The sequence below is a fragment of the Ischnura elegans genome, chromosome 5 (assembly GCF_921293095.1).
Source record: "Ischnura elegans chromosome 5, ioIscEleg1.1, whole genome shotgun sequence".
In the NCBI taxonomy this organism is placed as follows: Eukaryota; Metazoa; Arthropoda; class Insecta; order Odonata; family Coenagrionidae; genus Ischnura; species Ischnura elegans.
The window spans coordinates 119475141-119499076 of NC_060250.1; the positions used below are offsets into that span (position 1 = coordinate 119475141).

A 23936-nucleotide genomic window follows, 5' to 3' on the forward strand; every position below is an offset into this window, starting at 1 on the left:
CGTAGAGGGGTCGAAAAAGGTTCAGCGAGACCCTTCTTAACGAATGCCCTCCAAAAATGCTCTGTACCACGAGAAAGAAGAGTCTCTTGGGGCTCGGTACAGCAGTCAAGCTAAGACGAAAACTCCGCGGTCTCGAAAGGGTTAATGAATCATAATTTTCGGTCAGACTGAACAACATTCTATCCACTCCCTCCATTGGTGTATTCGAAATATAAATGGCAAGCAACGGTAATTTGTCAATATTTAGGAAGAGTTTGACAAAACATTTTCAAGTAAAAACCAAGTACTACCTTAAGGGAACTATTTAAAAGTAATCCTGCGACCACTGGATGTTACAAATAGATGAAATTAATCACCCTTTCTTTCAGTAATATGCATGTGAGCCATCAACTAAGGAACTCATGAGGCTTTCTCTGGCACTAATATTTCACAGGAGAAACAAAAAAGAATTGGTAGCTACAACATAAATTTTCAAGGTTAGGAAAGTATTCATTGACTGCCACATACTTAACTTGTGTATAATATAAAATGTATTTTTGAAAGATTTCTCAGTACATTGTATTTGATAATGATATACCGCATAGTACAATGTTCAAGAATTTCCAATACTCAAAATGTCATATGCCTTCTGGGGATTTTGGTTCTTATTAAATTCTAAATTAGAGTAGAAATAACATTGTCATTTGGCAATTGTAAATTTCAACTTAAACCTAAGTACTTCATTGAAGTAAGCAGCGCAAAACTGCTAGCTATGCTATCAATGGATTTGGGGTGCAAATTTACAACCAAGGAATCAAAAGTCTCAATAAATTATCTTACAAACCACCTTTTGAACATGGACTTATCACAGTCAATAATAATGGCTATTGGATTACGTTGCTGCAGGTAAAGATTATATGAAATCAAAAAAGTCACTGTTATCCTAATCAGACCATCACAGAGGATATAAAACAAATCCACATAATTTTCACAACCCCTCAAATATTTTTCTTTACACAAAAAAACAACAAACAATCAGAGGTATCATGTGGACAGTGTAACCACTGGCATATGACATTCTTGTGTTTCATTTTCAAAATGATAAAATTAACAAAGGCACAAATAATAAGTTCTCACTGAAGACATTATTTCCTTTTTTTCGGTACTACAGGAAAAAAGAAGTAACTTACCCATGTAATTAAGGCCCCCAACCACACATGTACACAGACAAAGAATCAGAGAGTAAAATTCACACACACAGTCACACATATATAGGCGAGGCTGCATTTGCCAAAGAAATACTATACAAGGAAGTCACTTTCAAACATTACTAAAACAAAGAAAAATGAAACTCAAATAACATCTTCAGCAAGACACCACACCTTTTTTTCAAATGAACATGAAAAATTACACCACCATGCAAAATATGTACAGTAAGCAGTCTAACTCCTTTCATTACTTCATTGGATTCAACAATCGTTTCATAAATATAAGCCCAAAAGCATTCCACTAGTTAGAAGAACATGTGCAATATGTCAATGTCTTTGCAAGTAACAAGTGTCTCCTTCTGCTTATTGCAACTTCAGTAACAAAATAGAAATATTTATCATTCTCTGTTTAAGGAGGAACTAGTATGTCAAGGAGTGAGCCTGCCATTACATGAAAAATGGACATTTTTGTTTTTCCGGCCTGACCCACAAAGAATATCACAGTAATGCTCATTTTTTTACACATACACACTCTACCAAATGATAGTATATGCGACTTCAAACAATTTTACTCAACGCTTTACACAAAATGTAGCATTTTTAATTTCATAGGGGAATTCTATGGGTCAGACCGTAGATTTGTGTAAATAACTCTTGATTTATTATGCTAATTCTAAATAGAACAACAAATAGTATGTAAATACAAAATAACATGCCTATACAGTGAACATTCTCAATTTTTAAAATTGGCACCATTTTCATATGCCTCAGTGAACAATATTCAACTTTGACAAATATCACTTTCAAACTAGAACTTCAACTCTTCTATGCAAGAATAGTCTTTAAAACAGACTGGTTTGAAGTCCTTTGTACAGCGAGAATGTTCCCTGCACAGGATGGCAATTTTTGCCGACCCAAACTAAAAATGTCTAAACCACACAGTTGAAAATGGCATTCAGCAGTCTTCAATATCTAAATATCAAAATCTTACATGAAATGTACACCAATTGACTTATAAGGGTGATAATGTCAACCCTTTGTCTGAATGCCACTTTTGATACGTTTAAAACATTTACAATACACCAAATACGTCTAACTAGTTCACCACAGAAGCAGTGAGCTTTCTTACCCTAATAATTTACAATTGTGCTATCATAGTATTCTAATCTACAAAAGCCAAAGAGGCTATGAATAGATGTAATCAATGCTCTTCAAAAGAGAATAGCAATACATGATAAATATCCCCCAAATATGTTCCGGTCAAATAATTTACTAATTCTGAACGAGGAATCTTAAAATATCATCAATATAAAAACAACCTGCAGAAAATTATCTCAATTACACGAAATAATTAGAACAATCAGATAAAACAACCAATTATTACTGCAGTATTGACTGAATATCATATTCACTCACTAGCATGGTGCACTTGGTAAAGTTAGTAGGTAGCACATTGCTTCCTTTTGAACTGATCTCGCAAGGAAATTCCTCTTAAGACCGAATGCACACAAAAGGAGTTATCAGTAAGGACCACAATTTTAAAAGCCAAATAAATGTCACCCAAAGTGAAATTTTGCCGTACAAGAACCATAACAATGATGTTTTCCAGCACAATAAAAATAATGCTTCATACTCAATTGGCACAAAAACCAAGATGCTAAAAAGCAACTTGGTTTACATTCACCAGAACTGAGTGCTTAAGGTAAACTAAAAGATCAACAAATCGCCTCAAAGTTTATTCAATACTCACAATTAACCATGTTCCTTTACCAGCAAGAAATACATAGTTATCTTCCAAAAACAAAAACATCACTAAAAACCAATAACTGGTGAGAAACCAATTCTTGGTTAAAGTCACTGGAGTAACAAACTGTACACAAGAAACATTACTGTTTACAGAGCTGAAAACTCAGATTAGCATCAATCTTGATGATTCTTTTACGAAAAATTTATAACTTCAGCTTGGCACATCATCAACCACAATCGAACTGTTAATTAGCGGGTTTGTTGAGTTCGACGGACAGCTTTTTTAATCCTTCTTGGTAATGGGTTAGCAGCTGGAACTGAATTAAGAACCCCAGGAGTAGCCCTGAGAAAAAAGACACAATGTAAGTCAAAACATGATAATATAAAGAATAACATAAAAATACATGCTAATTATACCACACTTTAAAAAGATATTTTATATTCTGAATGGTAAATCACTCATAAGAGAAAAACATCAAGAGAGAGAATAGGGAAAATCATTTGATTCAGCACTTATATTTTACACATTTTGATTCTACATAGTTCACGACTTTGCATAATAAAATCCATATCCAGCCAATAAAAAAAGGGAATTCCAAAAGTGAAAACTATTACAGTAAAACCTCTTTCCATCATAACGGAGGGGACCAAAATTTGGGCAATTTGATGGATGGAAGTTCACTATAGAGAGGTTTTAGTGATTGTCACCATTTTTTCATATCATTCTGTACTGAAAGGCACTGCAGTCTTTTAAACCATCATATTTATTTGTTTAAACGTACATGGATGCATTATTGAACATCTATTTGCAATTTAATGATTACACAAGGGAAAAAAATGAGACATTTAGTGGAAGCTCCGGCTGGTTCCAGAATTTTAAACTTCGAGCTGGTGTTTTAGTGCTACAATATCAGGTAAATCTGCAAGTTCTGATAGCATAGTCGACGCCACAACATTTTCTGATGAACTCCAATCTGTCATTGTGAGTGGCTCCTTTCCCCATCAACTAGTTTTTAATGTTGACGAGATGGAATTGTTTTAGAAGAGAATGAAATCTCATTAATTCATTTTCAGGAAAGAAAAACCTGAGTAAGGTTTCAAGGCATATAAAGACAGTTTCACGTTGCTGCTTATGATGCTAATGCCTCAGGGGACTTCAAATTAAAGCCAGTTATGATTTATCATTCACTAACTCCCCCAGCAATGAAATTGTATTCAAAGTAGTATTTGTCTGTCATTTGGATGAGCAACAAAATGGCCCGAGTGACACAATTATTTTTAGACTGGTTTAAAAATTCGGCAATGCATAACGAACCCCTGAGATAGCATGCATTTGTGCTGGATGTTAGGCCACCTGCTCGAAAGGTGGGAATTTCAAAAGCACGTCCAAATATATTTTACTGAGAAAAAACATCTTTTAATGCGTGCCTACTATCTTAACAGATATTTTAAACTATAAATGCTTGCATAAATAAGGTCTTCTACGGCTATTATGTAATAGGAATATATTAAATTCGATACCCAACACTTATGCTACCAGAAACATATCCCAAACTTCCCAATGTTAAAACGCTCTCATATGACACAAATTTGTATAGTGCAAAGACCCCAAGGAACGCATCACTTGCACTAAGCAAGGCATGGGTGTATAATGAAAATACACCTCAATAAGCAATATCAACTTTAAATAGGATGATTCATAACTTTAATAGCTGGCTATCGATGTTTGCAACAACTCTACTCAACTTTCCATCACATGAGTCGAGATGAAGTTTGAAGTGTGAGTTTGTGGTAACTACGCTATCACTTGTAATGGAATAAACTGGGAATCAAAGGAAATTCATCATTTTATCATCAGAAAACCATTCTTACATTAACATTTTTTTCCAAGTTAGTACGAAGAGAGACATGGATTTTGAAGCTTGTAAAATGGTAGCTCCATGTGGAATGCAAGGTTTTCAACTTATCCATGTATTGACATTAGAATCAATAAAATAAAGGGACAGAGCTTTATTAGTACGAATTCCAGATAAGAGCTAAATAATAAAAGTATTTATGCATAAAATTGTTGTTAATGAAAACTACTATTTTCACTATTGAAGGAGTGACAGTAAATTTAAAATCACTGTTGGCACCACATAGATGCTTAGTAGACAGATTTCAGATTCAAATAAAAAAAAAATGCTTGCTATTTTGTATCGATTCGTATTCCTTCAACAAATTTTCTGCTTAGAAGAGCTGTGCCAAGGGCTTCTAGCTTCACTTAGGAAAAAGAGAAACCTTTTGCTTGCTGTGAAATCAATGTACCATTTGTCAGACCTAAGAAATGGAAATTTAAATCTAGAATCGATTTTCAGGAAATCGACTGTCGATTTTGGCTTTTAAAATAATTTTTTTTTTAAATTTCACTCTTTGATCAAATTAATTGACAAATCCTTATCAATATTTTTAAATATGTACAGTGGAACCCTGATCTATCGTTCCAGCATTGATCGTTTTCCTGCATTCATCGTTCGCCGTTCCTGGTCCCAAATAAAGTTCCATCAAGGCAATGAAATTTTTTCCCGCTTCCATTGTTCCCCGAAGTATCGTTTTCCCACATTGATCGTTTGAAGATCGCGGTCCCATCGTATTATTTTCCCGCATCCAACGTTTGACGAAAATGAGACGAAGTGTTTACAACGTGTTATTTGTGGCTAATAACATCAGACACCCCCAGGAGATTGAACTACAATAAGGAGAAGCGGAGTGCCGTGGGATAGTTACATTAGCGCATTCCCAAGGTCCGCTATCTCCCTCCATTCAGCACTCGCCTCCCCCCTTCTGAAGTTTTCCTCTTCTCCCAAATAAAAAAAGGTCCCAGCTGGTGCAGGGATCGTATTAGGAAGACCTTAGCTTCAAAAAAAATATCAAGTACACGAGAACAATAGAAATGTTTTGCGCCTCCCCTTATCTCACCCACTGACCTTTTTCAGCCTACCAGCTTCAAAGTTCCCAGTTTCTGGAGGTCAACTGCTGAATGAATCACCTATTAGACCAGAAGGTGTCTAACAATCAATTTCGGCAATTGGCATTATACTTTTATTAGATTGAAATATTTTTAAAGTGCACGTAATTCAAAAAAAGAATGAGACCAAACACGGTCTATTTCTAATGTTATTTAAGCATTTAAAACAAGGAAATACAGTGGAACTTGTTTAGTACGTTTCTGAAGGGACCACAAAAAATGAACGTACTAACCAGGAAAACCTGCTAACGAGGAAAGCGAATAATACCAGTCAGGGTAATTGCAATCCGTGGAAAAGTCGTCATAATTACAATTACTATCGGTAGTTCTCGTAGGATCGCCTTCCCAAACTCTTTTCACCTTTAAAATCACGAAAATGAGCACTACATTGAAAAACAATACCATGTGAATAAATATCACTATGTTTTGATAGGTTTCCCGAAGACAATTACATGAAAACGGCGTCTATCTCCCATGATTTATCCTATATATATTTATAGAAAGAGGACAAGTAAAGCTAAGTCATTTCTTCTTTCTCTCACAGCATACTCGGAGAATATAACAACAACCCTGATTATGTCCACTGGTTGTTTTTAATCATCACAAAAATGGGACAAAATTGTATTAACCTTAAATTACGGCGACAGCCGTACACATTCGCTTCTGAAATAAAACCATATCGATTACTATATCGATTAATAACACGCAAGATTATTATATTATGACGTAATTACAAGAAGATTTTATATTACACAGTTGAAATTTACTTAAGAAATTTGTATAATGTCGTCTGCTTACGTGCCGAGATAACGTATTTTCAAGCTAAGCTTCGCGTGGAGATCCAGAGCATCGTCTGCTCCCGCAGCAGTAGTCAAATACGCTAGACCTAATCTAGACCATTTAAAAGGAGGCAGTATAATACTAATTGTAGAATGTTATCTCTTTTATTTCTACTGTTATTGTAATAATAAGTTATATCATGAATTTGGAGGTTTACGACCCTTAAGAAGATACTAGAGAACGAATTGCGGGTTGCGTTACGGCAAGCAATTGAGCGTACTAACCAGGAAAGCGCAATTTTTTCGAACGTACTAACCAGATGCTTTTACCTGTATTTTGTTCCGATTGTATCGGGACCGAGAGAAATTGCCGTACTAAGGAGGAAAACGTACTAACGAGGAACGTACTAACCAAGTTCCACTGTACAGGCGGTCCTCGACTTTCGTACAATTCGCAATTTCGTACGTTCAAAATTGACACCTTTTACTTGACTTTCGTACGCTAAATTCGGACTTTCGGACGTTGGTCTGTAATTTTTTTAAAATTCCCGCGTTGTTTATTGCGCATCCCAACATTCAATTGTTTCAAATGGCAGTATCGGCAGTATATGCGAACAATACGAACGTATATAATGAAGGGCATTGTTGGTAATTGACTCTAATCTAGATGATTTATTTGGGAGAGAGACTGCCTGCTATAGGCTCCTTTATCAAGAGAAGAAGAAAGCCTTCATTGAAGATATTTTTCAAAAGAAGTTGACTAGACATCATCGAATAGCTTTCAATAAAACTATAGTAAGAACTTCTTTCTAATTGTGTTTTTTCGTTTGAGTGCTGTTTAATTCATGTAAACCTTCATCAACGATATTGCACGAAATATCACCCGAATTCCGTTTGTCTTTTGTCTTTTTTGAATAACAAGCGGAATATACGCGATCACGAATGTCACCTGCCAAATATCGAATTTTGGTGTAAAAATTAAAAGGTATCCAGAGTGCGGGTTCAACAAATACATTTTGTAATGCTTCTTGATATGTCCTTTTATCTATAGTGGACGTAATAAGTGGAATGTCAACTTAAACGCCAAGAGGAAGTTTCACTCGATAGCCAACGGAGTTCTTGTTTTTTTAACTTTTATTTGCATTTCTGCGTATTTTCGAAAGAAATTAGATGATTTGAGGAGTTTTATTAACATATTATTAAAATTAAGTCAATTGAAATGAATTCCGTGAAAAAAAAAGGTTTTAGTACGTATATTCCGCTCTTTTGGAACATAACCCCTAATTAGTATGGAAGTCAATGGTTCGACTTTCGTACATTCGACTTTCGTACAAGTTTTCGGGAACGCATTGTGTACGAAAGTCGGGGACCGCCTGTAGTTGGAAAAATACAATGGTGATTTCTGGCGAAACTCGATATCCTTGTAGCTGAGCTTCTCAGCAGTTAATGCGGCATTTTTTTCCGAAAACAGGACATCAGGTTATTATCAGTTATCAATTTACGAGTTATGCTATAAGTCTCACTTGTCAGAGTTACTGATGAAGGGATATCTTCTCAGGATATTTTGTTTCTCCCTACTAACAATCCAAATTCATCTGCTCATCTGGCGCTATGCCAATTGGAAAAGAATGGGTAAGTTGCCTTATCTTTAGGACAAAAAATTCTATGTCGCAGTCATATGTTTATGCTTCACCCTCTGCAGTATGTTCTGCGTAAGACATATGCGATGAGCAGTTGAGACATTTTCCTATCTAAAATTGACTTGTTTCAGTTATTTACATGAATCATAGGGTTCTGGGTCACCTCTTGCAAATACAACCTTCTGACTTTATGTATGGCATGCAAAATGGGGCTTTCACCAAGATGGAAGGGGTTAGATGGAAGATGGGACTTTCTAGTCCCAATCTCGCCTATTAAGACGTATTATTATTATTATTATTAAACCAATCATGAATTTTTCATTCATATCAAAACATTCATCATTTCACCACCTTTCACCCTATGCATATGAAATAAGATTTTCACATGGAAGGTTAATAATTTATTATTAAAGGATTAATTCAACTTACGTGAACTGGGGAGTTGCTCCTCCCGTGAAATTGAATGATGGGGGCATATTGGGATTGAAGGTAACAGCAGGGGCTGAGGTTTGCTGAGAAGGTGCTTGGCCAAAATTGAATCCTGAATTCTGAGCAGCATTATTCTGTGAAAGAAATGCAATGGCAAATAAATAAAGACACTGAAAACAAAATGTTGCCAAAGAAGATATTTCGCTGTAGATGTTGACCTCCATGCAATAAATATTCACCATGTATTTTACAATAGAACAGGAGAGAAATAGTAACCAGGAAATCAACTTGAGCAATGGCTAGAAAAATACTTGTATCACTATGCTGAGTTGCATTTAAAATATTAGGAAGGTCACTATTATTTTTTTCCAACACAATGAGGAACAAAAAAGCTCTTTACACACCTACTTTACCAAAGAATCTATTTGAACACAACTCAGATAAAAATTTAATGAGATATTAATAATTAGTGATTCATTACTGCCTTCTCCAATTACTTTTCATAGGCCACCATCGGCATCGTGAACATCCATCAATTAGATTGGGTGCTTATGTTAATCAAATCATGCATATAATAGTAGACTATGTAAAAGTGCATCACTTAAAAATACCACTGCCAAGTCATAAAACAGCATTTGAAGCTAACTTTCATCCCTTCCAATCATCATTATCTCTTGTGCCTACTTGAAACATATACCAAACCACTTAATACGATCTATGCAGGCATACCTATTTTTCTCATTTAACAGGTTTGTAGCCCAAGTTCTTAAAAAGGTGAATTAGTGACCAATATGAAAGAATCATGTGATAGTAGAACGAGCGTAAATACTAACAGATTCACTCATCTGCTTCTCAGTCAAGCAACATGGTATTATTCTGTAGCAAAGATCCAATTACTTTCACATTAAGAGAGGGGACTTCTACATGATGGAGGACAAAGATTTCATAAGAATTAACGGGGAATTACCATATCTGAATATAGTCTCCCTTTTTTCCAAAGATCCCACGGTTAAAGTAAAGGGGGGACTATATTCAAACACATTTTTTAAATTTATTCACAAAACTGAGGTCTCAAAATTAGGGGGGGGGGACTATATTCAGAGGGGGACTATACTCGGAGAAATACGGTATGTAATTCATGAGTCATGTGAATGCGAATAATGAGGTGAATAAGAAAGGAAAAAAAAAAAAAAAAAAAAAAAAAAAAAAAAATTCTCTAAACATGAACAGAAAATTATCTATGGATACGTCAGCCAAAAAAAGCAATCTATGAGAAATTCTTTGTTCTGATTTATAAAAAAAAATTACACGGAGCAAAGGAAGTTCTACTTTGGCATTATCAATATAACCTGAGTTTGTAAATACCTACCAAATGAATTGCCATGCTCACTGAAGTTCCATACAAAGTCAGTAAAACAGTAAAGCAAAAAGCATACTCATAGGGACACACTCAGACCCCCTAGGGCAACCAGAATCTACTCACAAGGGGAGACCACGATAGTTGCTCCGCCTTTTTCGATGCCGTATTTTTTATGGCCTTCGGAATGGTGAACACATCCCTGAACTAGTAGTGGTTCCGTTGAATGGGCCTTAGTTTGGCTGTAATTAATTTATTTTTATGCGGTACTTTTCACAATCCGCATATCATCCCATGATATCACGCACATTTCAAGTGGGTCGGGTGGGGTAGTGGTTAGCGTTCACGGCTGCTACCCGGGGAACTAGGGTTCAAGGCTCCGTGACGGCATTTTATTTTCTTGCCTCCATTGTGATCATACGGCGTCAACATTTTTATTAATTTTAATTGCGACAAGCATAGACATGAGACTATTTTTTTTATCACCATAATGACGTTTAGGTATTTAAGCAGTGTCATTATCAACGCGGAGAAGTGAAGGCTCCACTTTCTACTCAAAAACATAACGAAAGATTAACGGGGGGCTAAAACAGTGGCTTTTTTTTGGTAGAAATGACATTTGTTGGTGCATATCTTGTTATTATATTGGAAGGGCTACGGAAGATTTTGGGAAGCGGCGAGCACAAGACACATTTGGTGTAATTGTTGCTTTTAACCCTCTAGCGGGCGCGATTGTTATTGCTTCACAACCGGGCGAATGGCGTACTTTGCCTATGTTTTGTGCATACAGTAGACTCTCGTTATTACGAAGTTCACGGGGCCGAAAAATCGGAGGTTCGTAATAACGAAGTTCGTAAGAACGTTTCTTTTAAGAATCGTCGAAAGAAATAGTGTATTATAAACGCTATTAAATTACGCGGAAATATATATAAACAAGAAAATTCGTTTCAGTTTTTCAACAGAAGACTACGCCATGACGCAATCGAAGGTTGATATCTTCCCGAACACATGAACTCCGATGTTCAAACTAGATGCGCCCCAAGACCTTGTTCCAAGGTTGATAAAATTACAGTCCGGCCACCGAGAGTTGTCCAGTAACAGACAATGGGCTGGGTAGGGGGTATGGGAGCCAGGTAAGAAAGCGAAACGCTTGCAAAGTGTTCCATGAAGAAAATAACCGGAAGGGACGACGAGCGTGAAGGACCTAGAGGGATAATTACTTGTTCTTGTGATTCGAAGAATGGGCTTATTTTGGTTGGTCAGGCTTATTTCGGTGCTCGAATATGCATTTGACAAAGTTGTATGACTAGACGAGGGTGTGAGGTGCGTTTGGGGGACAGCGATTGGCTTTAAACCGTGCTGACGCAGGATTATCCACCCCTCCTATTGTGCCGTAATCGGACACCCCTCGCCAGCCGGACTGCATGTAAGTTATCGAGGAGTACGGTTATCCTGCGGGATGCAACACTGCATTACACGTATGCGCTAACTCACGATTGTGGCGACCTGATCCATCGGGGCCTGCGATGCATCCGGAGCCGAGAAAATGTCTCCCCGCGGTAACGAAGAACGGGCGAAACGCTGAACAGTTCCTAAATTCACACCAGATTCAATGATACCTTATTCAGATGGTGATTACGGTGAGAGTTTCACAGCGCCAAACCGCGTAGTATCGGCCAAATCGAAAGGCGCCAAATTTGAAATTTGAAAGTTTTGAATGCTCGTATCTCTGAAAATTCGTACATCGAATGTGCATAGGAAGAGGATTGACTGTACATCCAATTTACTAACGGTTATGAGTGGGTCACCACGACTTCACAGGAATGAGGGCTGTTATATGATGTAGCGCGTAAACTGAATAAAGAAACATAATTGACGCTCTTAAGCATAGTACACGAGAATAACGTGGCGCGATTATTAAAACTTAAGTGTTGTGAATATCCACCTAAATGCCGTGACTTGTGCGTGTAACTTCGTAATAAAGTTCATATTGTAACCGCCGGGACCGGAACTTGGGTTCGTAATTTCGTAAAAACAAAAATTTCGTAATAACGTTTCTTTTACTATAGCTTGGATAGGCCTTTTCGACGGGACCAACGATTTGCTTCATAATAACGAGAACTTCGTAACAACGTTGTTCGTATTAACGAGAGTCTACTGTATATGATAATACTCGATTTTTGTTAAAATTAATCTTTACTTGTAGAAATTAGTAAAATCTTATACATTTATAGGTGATACAGATATAAAGGTACAGAGGTGGTATACGGCCGGTCTCCCGGCGTAATTTATACTCCACGTGTGACGGGTTCCTCTTGCTGATCTAAATAAAATTAGCTACAGTACCTCGAACTTTGAAAACTCGCAATATAGACAGTCAAAGTACATTGTAGGAATACACGAGACCATTCTGGCCCAGAATGTACGCACGATGTTGAAATCCTTGGTTTTCGAAGAGTGACGTATTTTATACGCCAGCACATCCGGTCCAGGGTCATAAACTTTATTTCATCCTATTTATTAATGAAAATTATATTTCGGAATGGTTATTTTAGCACATAGGTACTGTGTAAGTAAATTCCCTTTGGAGTAAAGTGAATTACAAGTGTTCGAGAAATATGGCATTTTATAATCGTTTTTTGTTCTTATTAATGATGTCTATACGGATGTTGTTGGTCGCCGCGAGCCTTTAATGGCATGTGCTCTAGCAAGAGTGGTTTCCATTTTTAATGTGGAAGTTGATCAGTATAAGCAATGAAAAAATTAACAATTTGGCGCACACCAACCCCATGCTAGTGTAGTCGTCGTATCTCCGTGATTGAAATGACACTGCTTAAATACCTAACTCCATTATGGTGATAAAAAAATAGTCTCATGTCTATGCTTGTCGCAATTAAAATTAATAAAAATGTTGACGCAGTATGATCACAATGGAGGCAAGAAAATAAAATGCCGTCACGGAGCCTTGAACCTTAGTCCCCCGGGTAGCAGCCGTAAACGCTAACCATTACCCCACCCGACCCACTTGAGATGTGCGTGATATTATGGGGCTATATGCGGATTGTGAAAAGTACCGCATAAAAATAAATTAATTACAGCCAAACTAAGGCCCATTCAACGGAACCACTACTAGTTCAGGGATGTGTTCACCATTCCGAAGGCCATAAAAAATACGGCATCGAAAAAGGCGGAGCAACTTTCGTGGTCTCCCCTTGTCAGAGCAAAGAAAGGTTTACTTAGTACCATTTTTGATCAATAAAATATCAAGAACAAGGGAAGTACATGCACAAAAGCTAACGCAAAGTTAAACCATTATGTTCCTGAAGAATCAATAGAATATTAAGAAAATAGATCACTAGAATTTTTCACCAGAAAGGACCATGACTTTTACCAGAGGCATTATGAGAGCTACCTTTAAAATGGTAACAGCTTATAGAACAAAATGGTTGACCCAAATTGGACAATCCAAAACATGCTATGTACATAAATAATGTATTGCAGTTCATGCAAAAGCAATAATTTCTTTTCCTCCGATCTTTAACATTCGACATGAAATTGATTCTCTCTGGACAAAGTGATGATATCACTTTTCCATTCTCAGCTATGCCTATGACATCAAATACTCTGGCAGGTGATCATGAAGGCTTCTATTATTTCTAGGGCTTCTGAATATATCTCAGGAATGCATACACATTTACAGACTCTATCCTATAACTGACATCACTTATACCATGAGTTCAGAAAAAATAACCCTGTACAATATAATTATACTAGTGTTAATCACACATACCTGACCACTGTTGAATGAAAACACAGCAGCATTGGGCTGAGAACTGCCAAAATTGAATGCTGGGGCAGCACCAAAAGATCCACCAGCAGCAGCATTGCTTTCACCGATTGGAGCACCGAAAGTTGGGGCTGCTGGTGTAATATTTGCCACCGGCTGAGGTGCAGGCGGCGAACCAAACGGATTCACCGTTCCTCCAGCGATGCTAGTGGGAGGCTGAGCAGATCCGAAAGGTGTGCTTCCCTTGGAGGTGTCACCAAAAGAAAATCCACCTAAAACTGGAGCTGCAGGAGCAGCTGAAGAAGGTGCACTGGCCCCCACGGTGGATTGAGACGAGCTACCAAAGGAAAAGGCTGGCTTACTAGGGGCAGCGTTGAAAGTAAAGGGCTGTGCAGCTGGAGTACTGGCAGTGGCACCACTGCCAAAGACGAAGGGAGCATTAGCTGCCGGAGGCCTGGGCTGATCCTCGGTTGCAAGTTTAGGGGTGGCCGAGAAAGAAAACGGTGCAGTCGAGGAAGTAGTTGAACCAATGCCAAAAACGGACGATGTCTGTGGTGCACCAAAACCTGAGGATGCAGCAAGGGGTGCAGATGGTGTTGATCCAAATGCAGGAGTAGGAGCCGAGGAACCAACAGTGGAGAAACTAGTGGATGCAGTCCCAAATACGGATGAACCAAAAGTTGTTGATGTGGAGGACACTGTCGTGGTGGTAGAAGGAGTAGCCGCAGGGGTGACAGAGGAAGAAACAGATGAGCCAAACATGGTGCTTGAAGATGGGGAGGCAAAAGTGGAGGTTGCTGAGGTTAAGGCTTCTGACTTAGTAGCTGTCAGTAGAGAGGCTGCAGAGGACGGAGTTGGAGTTGAGGAGGGAGCTCCAAAAACAGAGGTTTTTGGTATGACACTTCCAAAAATATTGGACGTTGATCCAATACCACTGGTAAGAGCCTGTGCTGGTTGTTCTGTACCAGATGTATTGACAGCAGTGGTTGTAGGAGGTTGTTTCTGTTCTGCTAAATTGAAAGCAGTTGGCTGAGAACTTGTGCCACTTCCAAACATAAATAAACCAGAACTGCTGCTGCTTTTCGACTCTGCAGATATAGAAGTAGATGAAACCGCTGCCGATGAAGCTCCTTTACCGAAGACAAAGAGCCCTGCGTTGGTTGCTTTAGCGGGGGATGAATCACTACCAACTGCAGATGTTGAGGATGCAACTGTAGACACAGGTGTCGTACTACTAACAGGTGCCTTTTCCTTGCTTGCAGCACCAAAGCCTCCAGATGTAAAAGGATTGCTTGCAAAGCTACTAGTAGGTAATGTTGGCAAACTTGAAGATGCAGTTTTAGATTTCTCTTCAAATTTGAAAGTAGAAGTCTTGGAAGACTCCTGGAATTTAAAATTTGTTGACAAGGTACTAGGCACTTCTGGCAACTTAGTACTTCCTTCAGTTTTGGGAGAATCGATAAAACTAAAAGTAGAGGTTTCAGGGGTTGCACTGGCACCCTCCACTTTCGAACTGTTAGTACTAGGAGACCCCAACCCTGGAGCACTTTTGGCAAAAATTGACTGTTTAGGCGAAGAATCAAGCTTAAAAGATGTACTAGCATTCCAACCAGAACCAACTACACTTGCACCAAAAATTGACTGTGAATTAGACGATGATGGGGAGCTAAATGGTACAGCAGTAGGCTTTTTCTCCCCATCTGCAGGCTTGGCAACAGCTGCATTGTTCCCAAAAGAGAAAGTATGACCACTTGAAGTGGAGTCTTTCTTGCCTTCTTCCGAAGAGGTAAATGAAAATGTTGGCTTGGTTTCACTTGCTGTAGTTGGTTTGGGTAAGATAGATGTACCAAACCCAGAGGCAGCTGGACTACCACTAATAGAAATAGACTTCTTATCAGGCCCAGACACAACTTTTGCAACAGTTTTTCTAGGAGAGCTTTCAGAAACAGTTTTCAGGCAATTGGATTCATTTGTAGGTTTCTTCTCCGTATCCTCCTTTACTCCAAACGAAAATGAAGGAGCACTCTGGGGAACACTCGACGTTTTGATACCATCTGTTGAATCACTAGAGGTAGACCCAAACACAAAGCCACCTACTTTTTCTTTTGTAGCTCCATCACTTGCATTCCCCACTCCAAAGGTAAATCCTGAAGCTACAGCTGTGCTTGGATTACCGAATGCAAATGAGGGTTTCGATTTTTCTGGGGGATCATCTTTCTTTGGCAAATCTGCCTTGTCTATTCCAAACTTAAATCCTGTAGCAACAGGTGACCCAAATGAGAATTTAGGTGCCGAGGACATTTCTTTGATAGGTTCTGCACCTGGTTTTGGGGCCTCACATGCAACACACTTAAGTGGTCCTCCTGCTTTGTTCCTAACTAAGCATATACTGCAATCCCAGTCTCCATCTGGCTTCTTAAATTTATCGCCAAAACCACTTTCCACAACCTTACTGACCACCTTTGAGACTTCACAACTAGATGAGGCTACTTTGTCCTGCACTCTAGGAGTCTCACAAGCTAGACACTTCACTGCAGAACTAGGATTATTCACTAAACATGTGTCACATGTCCATGATCCACTTGGTGGTTTAAAACTGTTGCCAAAACCAGATGTGATGGTAGCATTTGTTTTTGTACTTCCAGCAACACTGTCTTTAGAGCTTCTCTGAGTTTCACATGCAACACACTTAGACACATTAGCATTATTACGAACCATACATGTTTCACATTCCCAAGTACCTTGAGCAGGCTTGAATTTGTCACCAAAAGAACTTTCTGACAACTTATTCCCCACTGAAAACTGTAAGTTTCCTTGATTAACATTTTTTGAGTTATCACCATTACCAGAACTAACCTCGGGTTTTGAAGACCCACTTGTCCAAGCTCCTTTCATAAGAGGAATGCTATCTTTGCTGACGTTTTCCCTCTCTGAGGAAAGGAAAGGTTTAGCTTTTTCGGAGCCAGTCACCGATTTCACACTCTCACAAGAACTGCCAACATTTTTACTCGAGGAGCTAGTCTCAATGACATTTTTACTAAGGGCTTTAAGAGGACTACTAAACGTAAAATTATTGGATGACACAGGCATTTCCGATGCACCAGAAAATGCAATGGGCGAGGAGAATTTGAATGACATGGAACTAGCTGGTTTCGATGATACCTGAGAGTCAATCTGCTTGGAAGGTTGTGGAGGAGGACATACAGGTGGGAAAACAAAATCAAATTTGGGTAAGGAGGTTATGGGCAATGCAATACTGGGAAGGTTGGGCTCTAGAACTGGCTCATCGTCAATTTCCTCCTTGGACTTAATCTTACCACCAACCCTGCCACTATTTGTATGACCTACGTATGAAAAAGTTACATGATCACTTCTCTCAGACTTCTCTGCACTCGAGAGCTGCATGCTTGTTTCACAAACAGCTTGTCGTGCTGCTACAGTAGACCCTTGAAGCCTTTGTCGTCTTTGCATGACGAGAATGTCTGGCACAGTGGGGACCACTAACTCTTTCACTGGAGGTGCTTGACCACCAGCGTGTCGCATAGAAGAATTCTGCAGGGCCTGATTAGAGGACTTTGAGGAATGCAAGGATGCTTGGGACATATCTGGAGATGCCATAACTTTCATTCTCTTCATATGAATGCTATCATTTAATGGAATTTTCTTGGCATCCTGGAAAGAAAAAACAAAATGGAAACAATATATAACAGAAAGTAAGATAACAGAATATTTAAAAAAAATGCACTCGATGGATCACATTTAACAAATTACATTAAAATCCAAGCGCTCTTCAAAAGGATACGAAATTCCAAAGGTTTACAAAAGGATGAAAGCAAAAAAAAAATGAGATAGGGGAATATAGATAAAAACAATCAAAAATATAATAAAATCTGTTATGGTAATGGAGCACCATATTCCTCTCAAGTAATGTGATATTCATTAAGTCTATCCCACATGATAACTTCCTTCTATTTACATCTCTTTTTAGCTTCGAGGTATATCAGAGTGACTTAATACATACTCAGCACTTCCACCTTCAGGGCTTTGGCTCTTTTCTAGTGGGTCAACATTCTCGACTAACTTTCATGAGTAGATCAGGAAGCTACATGAATTCCCTTTTTTTTACCAAAAAGCAACACAACATAATATCTACTAGTAGCAAGCAGCTTTACATGGCACTAAAATTGTAATAAGTAACACGGTGGTCGATTGGCCACTCACTGGAGCCACCTTTCTCCCAGACATAAAATTTCTTTAAGACTACAATTACCACCTTAAAATTTTTAGGGAATAGAGCTCGACTAAGCGTCTGCATCTCACATTTCAAAATTTCAACCTTCGAGGTATAATTTTTATATTTGATACACGATTAAATACCAAAATGGCCTACATTTTTCAACACATTGTGCATTTTAAAAAGTAATACATAAACCAGGAATAAAATACAACTGATAGGTGGAGTTGAAGAATTATTGAAAATTTTGCTGGAAATATTAGGTACTTCTATTGATTTAAAAGCAGCACCTAAGTAAGATTCCAAGAAGTGAAACTTTTGAAAAATACTAACGAAAACTGGAATGAGAAAGTACCGCATTTATCTGAATCTAGTCCCCCCTATTTTCTAACAATGCCCGGGGCAAAAGTGAAGGGGGGACTGTATTCCTATGCATTTTTAAATTTTTTTTTCTCAAAACTGGAGCCTCAAAATTGGGGGGTTCTATTTGGAGGGGGACTACATTCGGAGGAATACAGTATGAAATTTAGGCTCAATGATAAAAGCGAAGGTGAGATTTTACCATGAACATGGTAAATAACAAATACTAAGGGATAAATTATTATCATATAACACAGGCAACCCAACGCTTAATTTAAAAAAAGTTGCACACCTGTTAACCTTATGTTGCATTGAATATGAGCATGAAGTTTGAATTAATTCACTTGGTTACCTTTGGTCAGGAATGGGGGAGGTTAAATTATATATTTTTACAGTGGAGGAGTAGCACTATTCTCATAGAGAAAATGAGAACAATTGGGTAGAAGCAATTGAAACACTAGCACCAAAAATTTTTTTGGGACGGTGGTAGTTAAGCAGTCACGCTGATTATGAAATATGAATGTAAAACAAAGCAAAGAGGTACAAGATGAACAGTTCTTCCCATGTAATAAAATTGAAATTTAGTGGAATCATGAAACTATTAAAACATAAGGAATTCAAAGACACAAGGAGATGAGATATGTATAAGTTATAAAATGTAAGCATCTTGAGCATAAGACACAAACGGACAGTCAAAGTAACAGAAAACTATCAAAACTTCATCAAAGCATTGGAAAACTAACGAATACATACAACAAGACATTCCAATATACTTTCTCCAAGACAACACAATGAACTTAAGCCACAAATGACACAAATTGTGAGACTATTTAGACAGTCCATGATAAAAGACCACAAATGGTAATTTCCACACTTTTAATTCAAATCTCAGTCATGTTTAGTCAGTGTCACTGAATGCCTACCTGTAATGGGCTGGAAAACATTTCCAATGCCTCCATAATTCTGCGTGCTGTACTACTAATATTTGTGGCACTCTCCCTCATCTGAGTTAAATTCTTTGGGCGAATCTGAATACTTCTTCTTCCCTCATGTGCAGGCTGAAAATAAAACCATCAAGAAAAAAATTCAATCCAGTAGAAAAGAAGAAGACATTCATGCAAATACCAATCTTGTTTTTCTTGCCTGACAACTATTACCACATTAGGAGGTCATTTAATAGAGGCTTGCTCAAAGAAAACGAGAAAAAGATTTTCAGAGATAAAATAAAAATTTTGGCAGTCCAATGTCAAATGAAAATAAATTCCAGGCTTTTTAACGACTTTTACAAACAATAATGTGAAAAATTCCAGGCAAAAAAAAAGCCAAGTATATTTCATGGAAGCCTTGATTTAAAATTCCCAGCATGAGACCTCACCACCTTGAATTCTTTCAAGAGGAGGAGAGAACAACACATCAATACAACCACATAAGTTATTTCACCAGATGATGATGCAATAAATAAAACATACGCCATGAATTTCAAAATATGCAATTGGTTAGAAAATTGTAGAGCAATATTAAAGTTAGGTACGTCCAAGAAAAAAATGGAACAACAAAGGAGAATAGAAAAAATTGGTGGAAAAATAGGATCCAATAAGAACACACTGGAATAAAAATTCTCTATACAATCCAAACAACCATAAGCACCAATATAACCATCTCTGATGATAAGAGCAGAGTAAAGTACAAAGAAAAAAATCATGGACTATCTAATCCAGCTAGAAACCTGAGAAAGCTTAATGTTTAACACAAGGAAGTAAAAAGATTGTTCTCAAACTAATTTGGGGTAACTTCATAGAGAGTGAAATAAATATATATTAAACCTTGTATCCAGACACAACATCATACTGCTGGGGATAATTACACACAAACATGGGTTCAAAAGGTTTTTCTAAATATGACCTTAAGAAAAAAATTAATTCTCATTAACCTATTATTTTTCTAAGCTAACCATGAATTTCAACATGAATTCAAAAATACTAAAAATACAAAATAAATAAACTTCACAGCATATAATCTCTAACATTTGAGTCAATTCAGAAGACTAATAAGACCTTTGAAAGAGATAAAATAAATGTGAATTCCAAAACTGACGACACAATGGGTTCTTGTTTAATATCATTTACTGATCCTGAAAACTGTGACATTAAACAAAATAACAAAACAAGCATTGAAATCCAAACATCACTCAAGCCCCACAATGTTGGGTCCCGAAACAAAGACATTGCACAGCCTCGACCGTCTTAAAAGGGGGAGAGATAGGAAACTTAAATATTCTGCATTTGTTCACCTGCGTAGGAAAATCTCCACGCCCAGAGGCATATTTTCGTATTTAGAAGGGAAAAGGTTAATGTTACCCAATCAGCAGCACAGAAAGTGATTTGATTAATTTCCACAGGGAAAAAATCGTAGCAATTATCAGAACCTTAGTTTGAATTCAGCAGGGGATAAGACTAAAGGGTTTAGGTATCAAGTAAATCATTTCAGATCAAATTACAAACATTTAATCATGCATAGAGCATATGGACTAAATAATTTGTAGTATTAAAAAAAGAAAAGCAATATCGTTGCTACACCATTGGCTGATGGTGATTTAACAGATTGCCTGAGTTACTTTTGATACATTACTGTTCCTAATTACTTTCCTACCAGAGATTTTGGCAAATACTGGTAGGATATATTTGGAAATCTAAGGTATTTTCAGCCATCCCTTAAAAAAATATTTAAAACTAAGTTTTAATATCAAGTACAAATATGAAAACATTAAGTATACATGAGAAGAATAACAGCAGTAACCTACCTGAGTTGCACTTTTATTTAGGCTGCTTTGATAAGCAGCAACTCCACCATACGTGGTTCTCCCAGAATAGAAGGGGGAATTGACAATTCTATCCTTTATATTAGTTTTTTCTCCACTCTAAAAAAAGAAATATTAGGTATAAATACAAATATACTCATTTACCATATTAGATACAAAAAACAGGTGCATAATATCCAATAGCTTTAATGAATTAGATAAGTTTTCAACTTTGTCAAAGCTAACATTTTTGTACATGTACAAATGCAGTATGCAAAAAAACACACTGAACAACATACAAATTGCAAACGTCTAAAGAAAAAAGGCAGCATGTTGACTTAATTCTCTTTATAGACATGAACGAATCTATAGAATATAATGCCCTAAGTGTAACTCAATCACTCATGGATACAAATTCAAGACCACATCCATATTGGAACCAATTGATAAGATCATTTGGCCATGAAAAAGTCAGCCAAACAGTGAAGACATTTGATAACGGTAGGATTAGGTGCCGGGGACACTCCTTACAAAACAAATATGGCAGCTTGTATTTACATTAGGTGATTGGGTCAACATCATTTTGTCAATATTTTGTTGATACATTCATTAAATTGCAGAGGAAACTAACTTATGATCCTTCTGCTACCTTTACATGACTGCTTTTATATTCCCATTATAATGTACTGCAAACATCAGCCTTTGGAATGGGATTTCTATTCACTTCTACAATTAAATAATGTTATTTATTCTCTTTATCTACATAGGTTGCCCCTTCATTAAAATTAATATTCATATACTTAGCATGAACAACCCTTGCACACAGATTTTCTTCTTTATATTGTAGTATTAAGAATTAATGCATTCACTTCTGATGGAATGGGTATCAACCTAATTAGCCTCACAGATTAATATTAAACCCTCAATGGCTATAGTATACATGGAACAAATTCGAATGTATAACACTCGTACAGTACACTCCCGATTATCTGGGCTAATGATGGGGAGGGACGAGGCACGAATAATTGGAAAACACGGATAATCCAAACTTTCACTTAAATATAATTTAATTTTCATAATTTATGTAAGACAAACAATGTATTATTATTCATGCAGTTATTCTGTTATTTTAGTGCTTCCCAAACTCATTGAGAGCTTTCTTCGCCAGTTCGCGGTCTTTTTAGCGGCGATAACGTGGTTGTACTCGTATTATAAATGCTCCATGTAAGGCCTGGTTTCGAAAACCACACATCTGTGGCTTCAAAACCACTTCTCGACATCGGAAACTACACTGTCAGGCACCTCGCCACGCAGTCGCATCTCGCACAAGTTGCGCGGGTTGCAACTGCTGCCGGACGTGTATCCGTGATCACGGAGTGCAGTCGCGCACTGCAAGGCTTGGAAAACACGAACACAGCAGTGAATGCAGCTAGCGCGCAATTGCTTCTGTTTTATGATGGGGATTTCAATGGGAATAATAAGCCCGGTGTATCCTAGCATTAATGCAGTAATTCCGATGATTTCGCCTGCGATTTAATTTTTTTATAAAGATCGCAGAAAAAATTGCGCAAGAGTGAAAATCATGCACGGATAATCTGCAACCCGGATAAACCACAGCCGATAATCGGGAGTCTGCTGTACTTCTGTACCAACTTAACATTATTTTGCAACCAATCCAACAAGGCATACGAAATGTACTTGAAGAAAATGGCAAGTGTTTCGTAGAGGTGATTTATATTGATATAAAACATGAACAACAAAGCTAAAGGATTGTTTCATCTGATCAAAAATTCAGTGAATATGTAATTCCAAGTAAATTTCATTGTGGAACCTCGATCTGTCGTTTTTCAGGGGGATGGATGAAAAGAACGATGAATGCGGGAAAACGATAAATGCGGGAATGGTTGTCCGGGTTGCCTATGTCCCAGGATCCGCTGGATTTTTGCGAATTATGACATTCATTAATGGATTCAAACGAGATTTCATCTGATTTCAGGAATATTATTACTTTATCGAAAAACTTAGGTCATATTGTTGATTCGACTTATCTCTCTTTCTAATATCCTAAGGGAACAAGCCGCCTTGCTAAAAAATTTTTGAACTCAACTCGGAATTTTCACTGCTATTTCACTGTAAACATTCTTATCCATCAAATGCCATTTCAAGTACACGTATTTACGCGAGAAATGTGCGTGTTATGCCTCAAACAACTGATTTCGCCGTTGCAGTGATTGGTTATGAGATGGATCAAGAAGGCCAAAAATAGTTTATTATTGGAAATGTTCCTTTCTAGCAATGAAATTTTTAATATGATTGAGGCGATGTGGCGTTAATCGTCAGCGGCACGCCCACCTGATCCTCGGCTTCATCCCACTTCTTGTTTTCACCTGGGATCTCGCTCTACCCCCACCCCTGCCGTGATGTGCTACCGGACAAACCGAGGCGTTCTGCAATATTCACGCATTCTAGCCCGGATTTTTTTCTTCATCATCAATTATTTTGAGTCCATCTTTTAAAGTTCTCACTTGTATCTTCGGAAGGGCCATGGTCCGAAGACGAATAAGAATAAAACTAATAAAAATGAAACCGGACTCCATTGAACCCACACGGAAA

At 37.6% G+C, this 23936-nt stretch overlaps 1 protein-coding gene across 1 annotated transcript in view; it reads right to left on the reverse strand.

Annotated features, from left to right (window-relative positions):
- Positions 1-512: 512 nt before the first annotated feature.
- The window catches only part of LOC124159474 (nuclear pore complex protein Nup153), a 42459-nt gene continuing 19035 nt past the window's right edge, over positions 513-23936 (reverse strand). Inside the window, exons 6-10 of the mRNA XM_046535300.1 lie at positions 21327-21443; positions 19450-19584; positions 13936-17604; positions 8789-8922; positions 513-3276 (exon numbers count right to left, since the gene is read on the reverse strand). Coding sequence (XP_046391256.1) covers positions 3183-3276; positions 8789-8922; positions 13936-17604; positions 19450-19584; positions 21327-21443 — 4149 coding nt within the window. The 3' untranslated portion in view covers positions 513-3182. The remainder of the gene's footprint in view (positions 3277-8788; positions 8923-13935; positions 17605-19449; positions 19585-21326; positions 21444-23936) is intronic.